Below are 17031 nucleotides of genomic sequence, written 5' to 3' on the forward strand. Positions count from 1 at the left end.
AAAGGACAGTGATTTTGAGGACTGGATGTGCAGTCTTTAGTATTATACTCAACATTTTATGCATCAAATTGATGTACTTGTGTAATGATGCATCTCATATAGCGTGCAGTAAGTCAGTAGTTAGGACAGAGATCTTGCATTTAACAGTATGACAACAAGTGAAATAACTAATTTTTGGGACTCTGTGATAAATGGAGATTTTCTTTCCCGAAATTCAACTCTATGAGCAAACTATGACTGGAATCAATTAACAGGCAGGGAGAAGATTGCTTTTGAGTTGTTCATTGAGGAGTATTAAAATTAATGGAGGACAACTAAGTGAACTAACTGTGGGTTGTGTTTCCCCCATACAGTACCATTAAGAGAATTTGGCTGATCACATCACAGACACGAAGCAACAACACCCGGACTCTCTTATCATTATTCTGGGAGATTTTAATAAAGCTAACCTAATCCGTGAACTGCCAAAATACAAACAACACATCACATGCCCCACCAGAGACAGAAATATATTGGACCACTGGTACACCACTGTAAAGGATGCATATCGCTCTGTCCCTCAAGCAGCTTTGGGACTCTCTGATCACTGTCTGATTCATCTTCTCCTGACCTACAAGCAGAAACTAAAATCAGCTAAGCCTGAGGTAAGGACTGTAAAGAGAAGGACCAATGAAGCAGAGCTGGAACTACAAGCCTGCTTTGACTGCACTGATTGGAGTGTTTTTGAAGCTGCAGCCACAGACCTGGACGATACATCATATATCAGTTTCTGTGAGAATATGTGCATCCCTACTAGGACATTTTTATCATTCAATAACGATAAACCATGGTTTACAGCAGAACTCAGGCAGCTTCATCAGGCCAAAGAGGATGCTTACAGGAGTGGGGATAAAATATTGTACAACCAGGCCAGAAACACACTGACTAAGGAAATCAGAATGGCTAAAAGAAGCTACTCTGAAAAGCTGAAAAAAACAGTTTTCAGCCAGCAATCCTGCATCTGTGTGGAAAGGCCTGAAAAGCATCACCAAGTACAAGACAACACCCCCTCGCTCTGTAGAGAATCAGCAAATGGCTGATGGCCTGAATGTGTTTTAATGCAGATTTGAAAAGACCAGTCCCACACCCCTCCCCCACTCTGATCTTCAATTTACACACACACCAACACCTCATGGAACCCCCCTCCTCCCACCTCCTGCTATTCAACCTGCACTTATGGTCTGTGAGGAGGATGTGTGCTGGGTCTTCAAGAAACAGAAGACTAGGAAAGCTTCAGGCTCAGACAGTGTTTCACCTGCCTATATGAAAGTCTGCACTGATCAACTGGCCCCCATCTTCACACAGATCTTCAATAGATCACTGGAGCAGTGTGAAGTTTCCTGCTGCTTTAAATGCTCCATCATCATTCTGCTCCCCAAAAACCCCAAAATCACTGGACTTAATGACTACAGACCTACTGCTCACACATCTGTGGTCATGAAGTCATTTGAGAGGCTGGTTTTGGCCTACCTGAAGGACCTCACTGGACCCCTGCTAGACCCTCTTCAGTTTGCTTACTGAGCAAACAGGTCTGTGGATGATGCTGTCAACATGGGACTGAATTATATCCTGCAACACCTTGATAGACCTGGGACTTATGCAAGGATCCTATTTGTGGTCTTCAGTTCAGCCTTCAATACCATCATGCCTGATCTTCTCTCAACCAAACTGACCCAGCTCTCCGTGCCCACCCCAATCTGTCAGTGGATCACCAGCTTTCTGACAGATAGGCAGCAGCTAGTGAGACTATGGAAACTCACATCCGGGACCCTCACTATCAGCACTGGTGCTCCTCAGGAATGCATTCTCTCTCTCCACTGCTCTTCTTCCTGTACACGAATGACTGCACTGCAAAGCTCCTGAAGTTTGCAGATGACACCTCGGTCATCGGCCTCATCCGTGATGGTGATGAGTCTGCATACAGATAGGAGGTCGAACAGCTGGCTGTCTGGTGCGGTCACAACAACCTTGAGCTGAATACGCTCAAAACAGTGGAGATGATAGTGGACTTCAGGAGTCTGTCCTGTGTATATCTATAACTGTCTGGTTTGGTTCAGCCACCAAATCAGACAGAAGGAAACTACAACGGACAGTCAGGACTGCTGAGAGGATTCTTGGTGCCCCCCTGCACACCCTCCAAGACCTGTACGTCTTCAGAGTGAGGAAACATGTAGGTAGAATCACTCTGGACCCCACACACCCTGCCCACTTCCTCTTTGAACTGTTGCCCTCTGGCCGGCACCAGATATGTTATATATGTTACATATATGTTATATGCCTTATTATTTGTATGTCTATTTATACTCTTACCTTGTTTTATTTTCTATGTCTCACTGTAATGTTCTGTGTGCACTTCTTTCTCCTATCACCAAAAAAATAAAAATAAAAAAATAATTCCTTGTGTATGAGAGAACACTTGGCAATAAAGCTCATTCTGATTCTGATTCTAATTCTGATATCATAGCACATGCAAATGTCCCTCTTTTTCCTCTACCATTCTTGTCTAGCAGTATTTTTTGCTTTTTGTTACTGCACTGTTACAGGGTTCATTTAGAGTGGAGTTATTTATTTACCAGTAAGATGTTCAAAACAGTGTGATTTATTTGTTGATCTTTAGAGTAAAGGAAAAAAAAAAAAACATATCAAAGTCATATCTGCTAATGGTTTAGGATGCACCCAGACTGAGCCCATGAAGGTCCTTCAGATATCCACTGGTGAAATGTCAAATATTTTAAAAAGTAAATTTGATAAAAATGTGTTATACCTGGATATAATAGGCATAGCCTACTTAACTCAGGGAATCGGACCAGTAGTTTATCATTCTTATCAGCACAGCAGGAAGTTAAGGGGCCTATTTCATTTATGACAGGCTGTGAGTAAAGGTTTGACCTCATGGACCCTGCTTTTCAGGAATGACATACTTAAGACAGTGTCAAAGACAAAGAGTTTGACTTGCTTCAAAGTTGCTGTCCTGAGAACCTGTGAGTATTCAAATTATGCTTTAATCAACAAATAGATTTGCTGATAAAGCTGGAAAATCTGATAACAGTAATTTTATTGGTAACATCAAAATGTATGTAGATCTTTACTGGTATTCTGTTTAATGCTTGAATATCAAAGATCAAAGGTTCTTTACCATGAATAAATGTGTAACACTATTACTGTGGTGATTTTAGGGGAAAACTCCTCACAAGTGAAACCTTTGAATGTGAATGTGAGATCCAGCAGATGTGTCAAGATAACTATGTAACACAGAATATTTGCCACAACATGTACATATAGAATATTGATGGAAATATTTTTATCTTTTTCATTAACTCCAGCAGCCAAGTCATAGAAAGGAATACATGTAGAACTGCCTTTACAGTTTAAGACTTTCAGCTCTGCAAAAAAAAGTGCTTTTACATCCAAAGAAATTAATTTTTAGAAGCTTTTCCTCTTTTTTTGTGTCTTCAGCTGACACTGAGAAGCAGAGCGCTGGATGGAAATGGAGTCCGTTGAGACCAGTGTTCAGTACAACCGCTGGAATGATGACAACATAAACATGCATGTACCAGGCAATGAGTCCAGACTGATTGGGTGAGAACTTACTTTCTACTAATCAAGATTTTTGATATTTAAATTTTAAGAAATGTTCATGAATATTTTCCAGTTTTGGAACCAAAACTGTTCATAAAAAGCAATTATTTTTATATTTACTTGCAAAAAATAAATAATAAATAAATAAATAAATAAGCCAAAGAGCATCATCCTACAGCTCATGCGCCTGTTCTGAAAAATCAGATGTTAACACATTTTCTAATATATCGACAGAGTTTATGTGACCACAATAACATTTACCAAAGTCATTCATAGATCTCAAAATTTGTGTAAAATCACTTTGACTGAAATGAGCAGTGACTGAATGTACATCAGATGACTCATCAGCCAATCACAGAAGCAATTCATATTAGTTGATATTAAATACTGAAGTAACTGTCTGTTATAGGCAATGTAACAGATTATGCACTGGATGGCTGGGGATTTCGGTGAAAGTGGTGGCATCGTTTTCGGTGATGGCAGTTATATACACTTTTGGATACGTCACAGGATACTACGTTCACAAATGCTGATGAAGACATGTTGCATATCTTCAGTAGTAAAAGACTGGATATTCAATGAATGGAGCTGCTATTTGAGGAAATACCCTTCTATTGCTGTTCATTACCAGAATACATAGAAAATGATGGAAATAGAAAATTAACAGAATATTCCTAGAATCACATTTTTTATCAGTTATTTAAACTCAATATCTTAACCAAAGAGAATTTGAACAAATCCATTTCTTTTCAAACAAAAATAAGTCTTTTTTTTTTTTTTTCAAAATGTCAGTTACTGTCTCATACGCAAAATGTCACAGTTGCTTGATTAGCATAATATTTTGATATTATAGCTCTAGTCATAATAATCAATGTTATATTTTTTTACTCATTCCTGACCATAGATTATCTTAATAGTATCCACATCCTCCTCTTCCAGTGCTCGGTCAGTAATCTTATCTTTTGATGGAGAAAACAAGCTTGCATTTACTTTGACAATCCATGCCATGATCCTTTGGTTAGTATAATACTCCTCCTGATTATCAGCCATTCCATTTCTTTCCTTCTCATTATCTTTCATTTGTGAGCTCAGAGAGTCAATCTCAATAGCTGAATGAGAGAGAGGCTGTGCATGCCTGAACTTAGACACAATTGATGAATCCTTCATCCTTTCTGTCATCCCTACTCTGTTGTTGGCACTGAGGTTACTGGGCTCTACATCCTGAAGTCCACCCTGTGGTTTCCCTGTTGACTGACTCTGGGCTCGAGTCACAGGGGTGTCAGAGGTCTTTACACTGACTTGTCTATGAACTAGGTCTTGGTTTTGAGCATGTTCCATCTCATTAAAGACAGCCAGTCCGTTGAAGACCATCTGGTTTGTAGCAGTCAACTGACATCCCTGCTTTTGTGTGCTGAACAATGCCTTGGTGGACAAGATATTGTCTTTCTTTGCCAACTGCAGCTCCTGATATTCGACCGCCCAGCTTTGCACATAGTTTTTTGCACTAGACATGGAGGTGGTGGATGTTCTTGTGCTGTATATGGGAGGCAGCAAGTTACTCTTTGCCAAAGTCCTGGTGCTATTCCCCTTTGTTATTTGGATTAAAACCTTCTGTGGTTTGTTGGCGAGATCTTTACCACTGCTGGCAAGTGTCCCCCATGATGTCTGGACAGATCCCTTTGCTCCAGTTATCTCCAGACAGGGCACAGATGGGCTTGAGGTCTTCAATGTCTCGAGCTGATGGAAATGGAGCTCCTGTTTCTTAGGAGCTTTGTTATATCCACACTTCCATCTTGTTCGACGGTCGAAAACTACGTTCCTCTGGTGACTCATTTTGGGTAATTTTCATAACATCTTCATGTAATCTTAGATGGGTGATCTGCTGTAAATGATGCATTGTCCTGGGAGACAGAGTCCTGCTTTCATCTCTTATAGACAGCTCAGACTGTCTTATTACTCTCCTCCTTTTTACATTTCCTGAGGCCGCCAGTCATTTGATCTGTAACGTTACCCCAGGCATTCATGTGCCTTATAGGCACAAACAAATGCAGGATGCAAGCAAAGTTGGAGTTCACTTAAAATGTCTAGAGATATGCATTTTTTAAAATGGTTCTACACTACCAGTCAAAAGTTTGAGTACACTTGACATATTTATGTTTCTAATTATCTTTTAACTAAAGGCTTATGCATAAATGCTTAAAATGTATTTTATAGAGAAATATAAATTGTTCCGACATAATTTCTTGGTGAAATTGTGCCTACATACCAATTTCTTTGTGAAATGTTTATTTTTTTATTTGTATCAATTTACAAACAAAAAGTGCCCAGCATATACAACACCTTCAACCCTGTTAGAAATGCATCCCAAGTGGCACCTCACGAAGTTGGTTGAGAGAATGAAAGCCCAAAGTGTGCAGAACTGTATTCTAGGCAAAGGGTGGCTACTCTGACATGGTCAAATTTGTTTTGACTAAAATAATTTGCATTTTGACTTTAATGTTATGGTCAGTACATAATCCCCATGTTTCCATTCATGTTATTTCAATATTTAACTATTATTCTAAAATGTGGAAAGGGGTAATATACAGTTGTGCTCAAAGGTTTGCATACCCTGGCAGAAATTGTGAAATTTTGGCATTGATTTTGAAAATATGACTGATCATGCAAAAAACCTGTCTTTTGTTTAAGGATAGTGATCATATGAAGCCATTTATCATCACATAGTTGTTTGGCTCTGAGCAGGCTAGATACTGAGCAGAAAAGAACTGTCAAAAGACCTGTGTAACAAGGTAATGGAACTTTATAAAGATGGAAAAGGATATAAAAAGATATCCAAAGCCTTGAAAATGCCAGTCAGTACTGTTCAATCACTTATTATGAAGTGGAAAATTCAGGAATCTCCTGATACCAAGCCAAGGTTAGGTAGACCGAGAAAGATTTCAGCCGCAACTGACAGAAGAATTGTTCGGGATATAAATAAAAACCCACAGGTAACCTCAGGAGAAATACAGGCTGCTCTGGAAAAAGATGGTGTGGTTGTTTCAAGGAGCACAATACAACGATACTTGAACAAAAATGAGCTGCATGGTCGAGTTGCCAGAAAGAAGCCTTTACTGCGCCAATGCCACAAAAAAAGCCTGGTTACAATATGCCCGACAACACCTTGACATGCCTCACAGCTTCTGGCACACTGTAATTTGGAGTGACGAGACCAAACTAGAGCTTTATGGTCACAACCATAAGCGCAATGTTTGGAGAGGGGTCAACAAGACCTATAGTAAAAAGAATACCATCCCCACTGTGAAGCATGGTGGTGGCTCACTGATGTTTTGGGAGTGTGTGAGCTCTAAAGGCATGGGGAATCTTGTGAAAATTGATGGCAAGATGAATGCAGCATTTTATCAGAAAATACTGGCAGACAATTCGCATTCTTCTGCACGAAAGCTGCGCATGGGACGCTCTTGGACTTTCCAGCACGACAATGACCCTAAGCACAAGGCCAAGTTGACCCTCCAGTGGTTACAGCAGAAAAAGCTGAAGGTTCTGGAGTGGCCATCACAGTCTCCTGACCTTAATATCATCAAGCCACTCTGGGGAGATCTCAAACGTGCAGTTCATGCAAGACGACCAAAAACTTTGCATGACCTGCAGGCATTTTGCCAAGACGAATGGGCAGCTATACCACCTGCAAGAATTTAGGGCTTCATAGACAACTATTACAAAAGACTGCACGCTGTCATTGATGCTAAAGGGGGCAATACACAGTATTAAGAACTAAGGGTATGCAGACTTTTGAACAGGGGTCATTTAATTTTTTTCATTGTTGCCATGTTTTGTTTTATGATTATGTCATTCTGTTATAACCTATAGCTGAATATGAATCCCATAAGAAATAAAAGAAATGTGTTTTGCCTGCTCACTCATGTTTTCTTTAAAAATGGTACATATATTACCAATTCTCCAAGGGTATGCAAACTTTTGAGCACAACTGTATAATGAGAAGGTGTTCAAACTTTTGACAGTGTAAACAGACTTCAGGACAGTCACCTTGGGCTGAAAAGCTATGCTTAAGGGCATAAACTTGATACAAGAATGTTAATTAATTAATTCTAAAGTTATCCAAACAAGGGAAATAAATACATTTATTTTATTGACAAGGATGAAGTGACTGATTCATATTAAATTATAGCTTTTTAAATTAAATTTTTGCATAAAATGCAATGAAGCTCTTTACCAAAAAATACATCTTGTTGAGGGGTATAAGTGAGAACCATTAAATATAAGGTTTTAACAGCTGTTTTGGTTACAGACAAAACTTTATGGAAAGAGTCTGTATTCAGTACATTACAAATGCAATTAGACAGGAAGAAAGAAATCATAATTTGAAAACTGTTATCGCATAACTCTTAGATTGCTGATGTCTGAAATCAGGTCAGTTTTTGATGGGTAGACCACTTTAAGGTTTCCGTCTACATCCACGACCTTCACTTGTAGAACGGTCAGTTCAGGGGAGGTCGGGTCCTCTACAGGATGATCTGAAATTCCATCCGTCTCTTCGTCTGAGCCTACATCATCCTTATGGTCAAAGGTCAACTTATTCAGCTCAGCCATTTTCTGGAACAGAACAAAAATAGTAAGAAAAACATTAAGTCTTATAAAAGATTTCTTGACTTGTTCAGGATTTGACAGAGTCAGGACTTTAGTGTCATCACACTACATTAAACTTTCACTAAGACTTTCACTGCCTGCTAAAAGCTACCAACCACTACAAAAGCTTGAGATAAAATACTAATTTAGTGTATACTGTAGGTGCCTTATCTGCCTGAGAAAAGCATGACTATGTGATGACTATAGAGCTGTTCTGTCATGCCATCAATTTATAGGCCAATTTGCAATGGGTTCCCTCTGGAAAGGGCAGCAGTTAAACTTTTAAAGTCTGTTGTTAAAGGTCACACAAAAATGAAAATTCTCACCATTGCCATCCCAGAACACAAACACAAATTAACACAAATTAAGATTTTTAGAAGAATATCTCAGCTCTGTAGGTCCATACAATGCAAGAGAATGGTGGCCAGAACTTTGAATATCCAAAAATCACAAAGTCATCAAAAAGACTCCAGTGGTTAAATCCATGTCTTCTGAAGCGATATGATAGGTGTGGCTGAGAAACAGATCAATATTTAAGTCCTTTTTTTAATTTTAAATCTCCAATTTCACTTTCACTTCCACATTCTTCACAATCACTTTTTGTTCTTTAGCGATTTGCATTCTTCATGCATATCACCACCTACTGGATGTGGCTTGTCAAAGGTGGAGATTTATTGTAAAAAAGGACTTAAATATTGACCTGTTTCTCACCCACACCCATCATACTGCTTCAGAAGATACTGTATGGATTTAACCACTAAAGTCTTATAGATTACTTTTATTCTACCTCTGTGTGATTTTTGGAGATTCATAGTGCTGGCCACCATTCACTTGCATTGCATGGACCTACAGAGCTGAGATATTCTACTAAAAATTTTCATTTGTGTTCTGCAGAAGAAATTAAGTCATACACATCTGGGATGGCATGAGGGTGAGTAAATGATGAGAGGATTTTCATTTTACTGAAAAGTCATTAAAAAATGTAAGTAATTTAAAATGTAAAAATGAAAGAAAATATAGTTGACACATTCTTGATAAATGACATGTAACTTATCGGACACTTATTGAAGTCCTTATGTAGCAACTTGTTGGGAACTTACATTTGGAAACACATGATTTAAAAATTCACATTTGAGGTTAGACTGTGCGTAAATTAAGGAAAAACAGGAAAGTTTCTTTAAGAAATTTTAACCACAGACCTTATTTTGCTTCATAACAGATATTCTAAAAACCCACAAGAAACGGTCAAGGGAAACCATGGCTCAAATTCTAACTCTCATCCAGATTTTAGGGATAAAAACTGAACAGATCTATTAGTAGATGCAGTTAAATGTCAACAGTCAGAGATTAAAACCCTGAGAACAGATTCTCTTGGCAGGCAGTATTTAATAGCATAATTGCTAATGAAAGTCAATTGAATGAGATGACATTTGTTGATAACTGGGTTTAATGGCATTGAAAGTGTGATTATCCAGAGTGTCTTGTGTAATCTTTTTAATAAAATATGCAGTAGTTATTTGAGCCATTGTAAAGGAAGAAAATACAAAAGTGGGACAGGTCATTTGTATCGTAAAGGAAATCTCACAGCAAACCAAATCCTTGGTTTTATCTTCCATGCCACATTTCACGGTTTTCCATTCAGGCAAGATGCTTTGTCTTTTCATTGTGTTTTGTTTTCTCTTTCTTTCTTATCACTGAAACCAAATCTAAAGTACCAAAACGTGTTCAATAGCCACTACACTTTCTCATATATTTTGTCTCATATACTGTATGTGCTGCATCATATGCTTTTGCAATAATTTAGGATCATTAATTAAATGAATAGCTTGATTAATAAGATCTGTTGCACAGTCAGGCTGGGCTCTTGAATTGCAAAAGTAGAATGTGATGCTACATTGCCTCTGTGACACAGTACACTGTGCACGTGTGCATGTCTTTGAAGAAAGAGGAGCTAATTTTTCCACAAGGGTATCAGTGTTCAAAAGCTGTGCAGTCAAAGAGCATAACACTGCTAATCCAATCCTTGCACTCTTTCAGAACACATGCTCAAATCAGTGCCCTCGGTGTACAGCATATCAGTCCCACTCATTGAAAATATTATGCATTATTTTCAGCGAAGCAAGAATGGTGAAAACGCAATAACAAAAAACAAAACAAAAAAAAAACTCACAAAAAACAAAACCACTGGTAGACTGACATACTGTAGTAACACACTTTACAGACACTGCTGAAGATTTATAAAGTCCTGATGAAATTTCAAATTTGACATACAATTTCTTGTATGATGTTAAAATAAAACAAACCAAAAATAGACGAAAAATGTGAATCTTATCTATTAGTTTACACACAAATCACACACACAAAAAGAAGTGCTTGTTATTGAATAATCTTACTATTATAAGTGCGTCCATGACATCTTTACAGATCTGCAGACTGGTAGAGCTGGTCACCTCTAAAAACAGCTCACGTGTGGTCTTCTTTATCTACAGAAACAAAATGCATTTAAACGCCTTAATCCTAACAATCAACAAGACATTAAAGTTTGTATTCTCCTTTAAACTTCAAATCTATTGCCAGTGCTGAATGATATGTAAAATAAGAATCTATACATAATATTTATTATTACTCCCCCACATGTTTTGGATTACCTTAGTTTTCTCGCTGTTTGTGATTGGTGGGAATGAAATCACATGGTCCTCTGCATCAACCAGACAGGGGTAGAGATCTTTCCCATCTAGGAGTTGGAGGTATCTGTCAATAAAACATGAGTACATCTATGAAATGCTGAAAAATGTATTCTTGTTCTGTGTCACAGCTCAGTATTTGCACTTGGTGTTCTGTGCAGCCCATGCAATTACCTGGATGAAATTACACTAATTACCCCCGACAACAGGTTAGATGTCTGACAAATGAGGGGTGTTTTTCAGATCACTTAGCCAGGGTACACTTGGTAAATAATGCAGTTAGGGAGCACGATATGGTCCTTGTGCTTTGCATTTGGGAATGATTTTAGTTTCACAAACTTCGCACAAAATCGGCAGCATTCTTTGTTTTGACAAACCGTGCCCTCTACTGAATCAAGCTGCATGGTACACAACCATAGTCTATTTTATTACTAAATAATTGACAGTGGTATAGTTAAAAAAAAATAAAAAATTCTGCCATAATGTACTCTCCATCATGTCTTCCAAACCTATGACTTTCTTTATGTTGAATACAAAAGGAAAAATATTCAATATTGCATTGAAGCTTAAAAAAAAAAGAAAAAAAAAAAAAAAAAAAAAGTGCCATTTCATAAAAGTAGTCCATGCAGCTTGCATGTCATATTGCAAGTCATAGGGGTTTGGAAGGGCACGAGGGTAATTAAATTATGATAGAATTTCCATTTTGGGGTGAACTCTTCCTTTAATATAAACAGTTTTATCTCACTTGTGGAGTCCTGAAACATTTTGTCGTTTTTTCTGTTTTCTCTGTTCATCTGCTTCCTGCTGCAGTTGCCTCAAGAGTTCAGCTGCCTTCATCTCCTTACGGCCCAGAGGAACAATCTACACGCACATTCAAAGTACAACAATTTATACACATCATAACAGTATGTTCCAAGCTCCAAATTATTAAACACAAACAAGACAGGTAAAGCTTCAGTACAGCTACAATTTCTCTTGTGTAAAAAGCAACAAGCAATTATGAGAAGAATATTCTATTGTCCTATTACCAGTGGCTGAATTCAGAATCAACACAAAAGAAAAACAACAAGAAAAAGGACTGTTCATTTATTATTTAAAACAGAGGATTATCAGACTTCTCAGTGTCATTAATCAGTGGGTGGCTTTGAAACCAAATTCCTGCCATTCATAAAAACTGTGTTGACAACACTTATTAAATATTCATTGTTCTTTCTCTGTTTGACTGTTATGCAACCAGTGGAGGTGCTCTGATTTATGAGTTACACTACAGAGGGCCACTTTTTATATATATATATATATATAAAAAAAAAGGGTGTTTAATTGGGTCAAATTAAGGCTGGAATATGAATGTGTCAGAGAAGTCACATAAAGCCATTTTAGTCTTGCATATTTATTTTAGGTTTGAGAGTGATTAAATTAAGAATAACACTTGAAACATTTACAGATAATGTGAAAATAAAGGAATCATGTGTCTCAGTTTGGGCTTTGGGAGAGAGATTTATATTTGTACTGAGACATTCTACTTAATAATGCTTAATGCAATGAACTTAAAAGCTTTTTATGAGCAAGTGCATTCGCTAAATGGAGACAAAATGTGTTAAATGTATCAAACATAAAATGGAATAATAAGTCCAATATGGACTTAAGAATACAAGAAATGGAATGGACTGATAAACAATCAGCCTTTTTTTATTTTAATATTTTTTTTTAATCTAAGGTGCCGGAACGCCGTTCTGGCCTAAATTAAAGGGACAGTTCACCCAAAAATGAAAATTCTCTCATCACTAACTACGTTTCCATCCAAGGATTTTTTGCTAAAAAAAAAAAAAGAAAAAAAAAAAGTGTTTGCGCATCAAAATAAAGCTGATGGAAATGCAAATTATCGCTAAAATTTCACAAGTGTTGACATAATAATTTTCCGTTTAACTCTAGCGCATAAACTATGTCGATACTTCAAATGTCGCGAAAAACTGGTTTGGAAACACTTTTCGTAGAGAAAGTTGGCATTAATGCAAAAATGTAGTGTCACATGACAGATTTTACCCCAATCGTTAGCCTGTGTTAATCATGATGACAAGGTATACAGCCTTGAAAGTCAATTTATTGTACATGATTATGGATTGATCTTAATGGCATATAGATCCGATCTGCAAACATGACACTTCCAGGAGTGCCAACACAAATATCTCGTATCATGCACATCGACAAGTGCTCAGAGAACAAATTAATGCCCACTCTTTGTGATTAATTTAATCGCGGTAGCCATCCGTTTATTTATTACAGTTGCTTTTACACACCATTCAAAATAAAAGACGGCAGTCATGGAATACAAAAACATATAATTTCTGTTCACAAAGATGTTTAAAATTAAAAATAAATACACAATACTAGGAGAAAAGCTTCAGTGTGCTTATTTGGAACACTAACATAGCCCAATTCTATAAAATTATTGTTTATACTTTTGAAAAGATGGCGGCAAAATTCCCTGTATTAAATTAAATAGGCTAAATTAGCCTAACAAATTAATAAAGCATTAAATAAAATAATTACCAAACAAAAAAAAAAATAATATTTTTAGACTTATATATGCCTTTTCTTTACACAACCTTAAATTAGCTTTTTACCCTGTGCTGTAGACGAAAAAAGTCGGCTGAATGAGATTCTCTGAATATTCTGCACTTTTACTTTTTTTTTTAATTTTGACTATAAACTATCAGAACTTTTTGTCCAGTGTGGAGATCACTTTCAGAAAACTAGTTTTTGAACATTTTAAAACTTATAAAGATTTTAAATCTAACCCTCTTTACCTCGGATCGCATTTGCTGAGCTTCTTCAGAAAATGTAAATTGCATTATGATGCTAAAATTAATTTTAGATGAAAATCGAGTTCAGTTGGTCGTTAAAAGTTGCTTGACAAACATGCGGGACATAATGCAGTTGTGATGGCAATTTAGATTAGATGATTGTTCAGAATAGCCTATTGAATATCAGGAATGTCATTTATGTAAACCCTGATATTACACTGCATCAGCTTTTAACAGCTGTGCACACAGCATATACACATTGATGTATGGTCCTTATACTAAGTCCGAAAGTTCCCCCACTACTTGATGCAGGTTGCCAGCTTGAACAGGACCATGACGATTCACTTTCGGGTCGGAACCCTTGGTAACCTGTGATAGGCGCAACATCAGGACCAATATTACAGTCCTATCAGAAGGGCAACAGCTCCCTTTTGATTGCAATTCCTCCTCTTCTGATTGCGTTTATTTGTGAAATTAAAATGACAGTAAGCTGTCTAATTTCAATAAATTGTCTTAATACTCTCCCCATTTTACCAAAACCAGTGGTTAAATCCATGTCTTCAGAAGTGATTTGACAGGTGTGAGTGAGAACCAGATTTAAGTCCTTTTTTACTATAAATTCTCCTCCCTGACTCCCCTCACCCACACCTATCATATCACTTCTGAAGACATGGATTTAACCACTGGAGTTTTATGGATTACTTTTATGCTGTCTTTGTGCTTTTTAGAGATTCCACATTTTGGACCCTGTTGACTTGCATTGTACAGACCAACAGAGCTGAGATATTCTTCTAAAAAACTTTGTGTTCAGCAGAACAAAGTAAGTCATACACATCTGGGATGGCATATGGGTGAGTAAATGATGAGAGAATTTTCATTTTTGGGTGAACTATTCCTTTAGCACCTGCTCCTTCCATACCTTCAGTTTATCTGGTGGCCTGACGTCATACAGAAGAGGGGCCTTCAGCAAGCCCAGGTCATGTGTCGCAATGGTCGCAGTTGTCCTTTTGGCACAAATCTCATCATGAAGCTTGGTCTGCAAACAAGTTTGAGAGAGAAAACCAATCATTTGTACATCTTATTATAACGGTAACATACTTATATTTATGTAAGCTTGAAACTAAAAATCAAAGGGATATGGTTGAGATATTTGTAGGTTGATCAGTTCAAACCTACCCTACCTGAGCAACTAGAAACCTCTTGAGTGCATTTCCTTGTCTGAGGTTCATGCCTTTCACGATGCAGCACACTATGTACGGCCGGACGTCTTTTACGCCTGGAAAAACTTTCACCGTAACAGCCGTGGGTGCTTCTGATACATGCAGAACTCTCACAACTATCCGACTAAGCTCATCCACATCCTCTGTCTCTTTTTTGCCCTTCTGCTTTGCAGCGCTTTTCTTCTTTGAGGCATTACGCCCACCATCTACCTTCTCACTCACTTCCCCATCCTGCTGCTTGCCTTTCCCTTTCCCCCTTCCACCTGCCCTCAGGTAGTCCAGCACTGACTTGGTCTGGCAGCCATTCACCATCTTCTCGAGCCTTTTGTCCTTCAGCTTGTTGCCTTTAAAATTGATCTCTTTTAGCTTGGAGCAATCGGCCAGCTCGGATGGAAGCTCTTGGAGCTTGTTGCTGGAGAGATCCAAAACCTGAGATAAGAGACAGTGAGGACGCATAAAAAACTGATAATGCTTTAAAGGTTCACTCAGTATTTTTTCCTCATTATAAAAGATTAACTCCTATATAAAATTATGACTACTCGCATGAGATGAATCAGAATCAGAATGAGCTTTATTGCCAAGTATGCTTACACATACAAGTATTTTGTCTTGGTGACAGGAGCTTCCAGTGTACAACAATACAAAAACAATACAAAAACAGCAGCAAGTCATAGATAATAATAAAAAATAAAAAATAATTATACACACGTACAGACACACACATACATACATACACACATACACATGGGTAGTGCAAATCTAATACAACCTGTTATGTACAGTGCAAATGTTTTTTTTGAAGATGAAGACTCTAATCATATCAGTAACCTTACACTGTAAAAGACATTTTATTTTACATGGAGAGTGTCCCCTCATGGGGGCTGCCATGTTAGGATCACATGACCAGCTAAATACTACTTACTATATCTCAGTAACAGCCCAGCTTTTGGGCACTTTAATGCATAAATTAATCATGGTTGACAGTGAAAAATGATTTTCTAAAATGTCATGTAACTGTAAACAATTGCGTTTGAATGATGCTGCATCTATGGCCCTAGGTGTTACTGTAAGTCCAAGACGACATAAAAAAAAAAAAAAATACTGAGTGCACCTTTAAGACATTAGTAAATGAATAATATTATATCCATCACCACAAACATTGAAATTACTTCGAAAAGTCCCAATATGATATTAAGACAACCATAAGTACATATCAGTGGTAAGAAGCTATAAGAAATATATATATATATATATATATATATATATATATATATATATATATAAATTCTTCATTTTTTATGACAATAATGGCTGATGCCAAGCTATAATTATCATCATAGTAAATTTGGTATACATGGTAAAAGGTAGTCAGTATTTCATTTTAGCATGAAAACGCACCTTCAGAGCTGGCAGGTTATGAACCTCACTGCTCAGCTCCTCTATCGCGTTTTCTGAGGCGATGATGCTGCTGAGGAGTTCCAGCTTGGAGGACCACAAGTCCTCAGGAAGCCGTGAGAGCGCATTTTTAGACACATTGATGCTGGCGAGCTTCATACACCGGCTCAGAAAACCCGGCAGAGCTGTGATACTATTACAGCTGACATTTAAAGTGTTGAGCTCGCTCAACGCACAGATCTCCTCGGGCAAAGCCTGCAGCTGGTTCACAGACAAATCCAGGACTTTGATTGCCTTCAGATCGCCGATGCTCTTCGGGACTGAAGTAAGCTTGTTTCTGCACAGGATCAGGCTCTGTAGATGAGACAGGTGTCTGATGTTCTCATGGATCTCATGTAGACTGGGACACTGGCTGATTTCCAGGTAATTAAGGAGCGCGAGGGAATAAAGCCGCGGATGAATTCCGCCGCCGCTCTGGAGCTTTTTGTCGACTGCTGAACCTTGAAGCACCAGCTCACGTCTGTTCTCCTTTTCTGCCTTTTCTATTTCTGGCCAGAGATTCAATGAGCTGTTTTCTTGAGCCATACTATCCAACGCAACCCCGGAAGGAGAATACAACCTGGAAGAGTTTAAGAAGACGACGATTTTTCCCATTTCAATCTT

General features: G+C 37.8%; 1 protein-coding gene across 1 annotated transcript; it reads right to left on the minus strand.

Moving 5' to 3' along the window:
* Window positions 1-7753: 7753 nt before the first annotated feature.
* Window positions 7754-16984, minus strand: LOC127424486 (leucine-rich repeat-containing protein 47-like). Its single transcript, XM_051669756.1, has 7 exons — window positions 16372-16984; window positions 14935-15402; window positions 14673-14789; window positions 11695-11810; window positions 10914-11016; window positions 10659-10748; window positions 7754-8232 (listed from the first exon to the last, which is right to left on the minus strand). The coding sequence occupies exons 1-7, from the start codon at window positions 16951-16953 to the stop codon at window positions 8011-8013; spliced, it is 1698 nt and encodes a 565-aa protein (XP_051525716.1). The 5' UTR covers window positions 16954-16984; the 3' UTR covers window positions 7754-8010.
* Window positions 16985-17031: the final 47 nt, after the last annotated feature.

Source organism: Myxocyprinus asiaticus, chromosome 33, assembly GCF_019703515.2.
Source record: "Myxocyprinus asiaticus isolate MX2 ecotype Aquarium Trade chromosome 33, UBuf_Myxa_2, whole genome shotgun sequence".
NCBI lineage: Eukaryota > Metazoa > Chordata > Actinopteri > Cypriniformes > Catostomidae > Myxocyprinus > Myxocyprinus asiaticus.

Coding starts and splice junctions, on each gene's coding strand:
- LOC127424486 (XM_051669756.1), bottom strand. CDS start 16,953: ATGGCTCAAGAAAACAGCTCATTGAATCTCTGGCCAGAAATAGAAAAG. Junction 14,790..14,934: donor AGAGGTTTCTAGTTGCTCAG/GTAGGGTAGGTT, acceptor ACTTGTTTGCAG/ACCAAGCTTCATGATGAGAT. Junction 11,017..11,694: donor AATGTTTCAGGACTCCACAA/GTGAGATAAAAC, acceptor TTTTATTGACAG/ATACCTCCAACTCCTAGATG.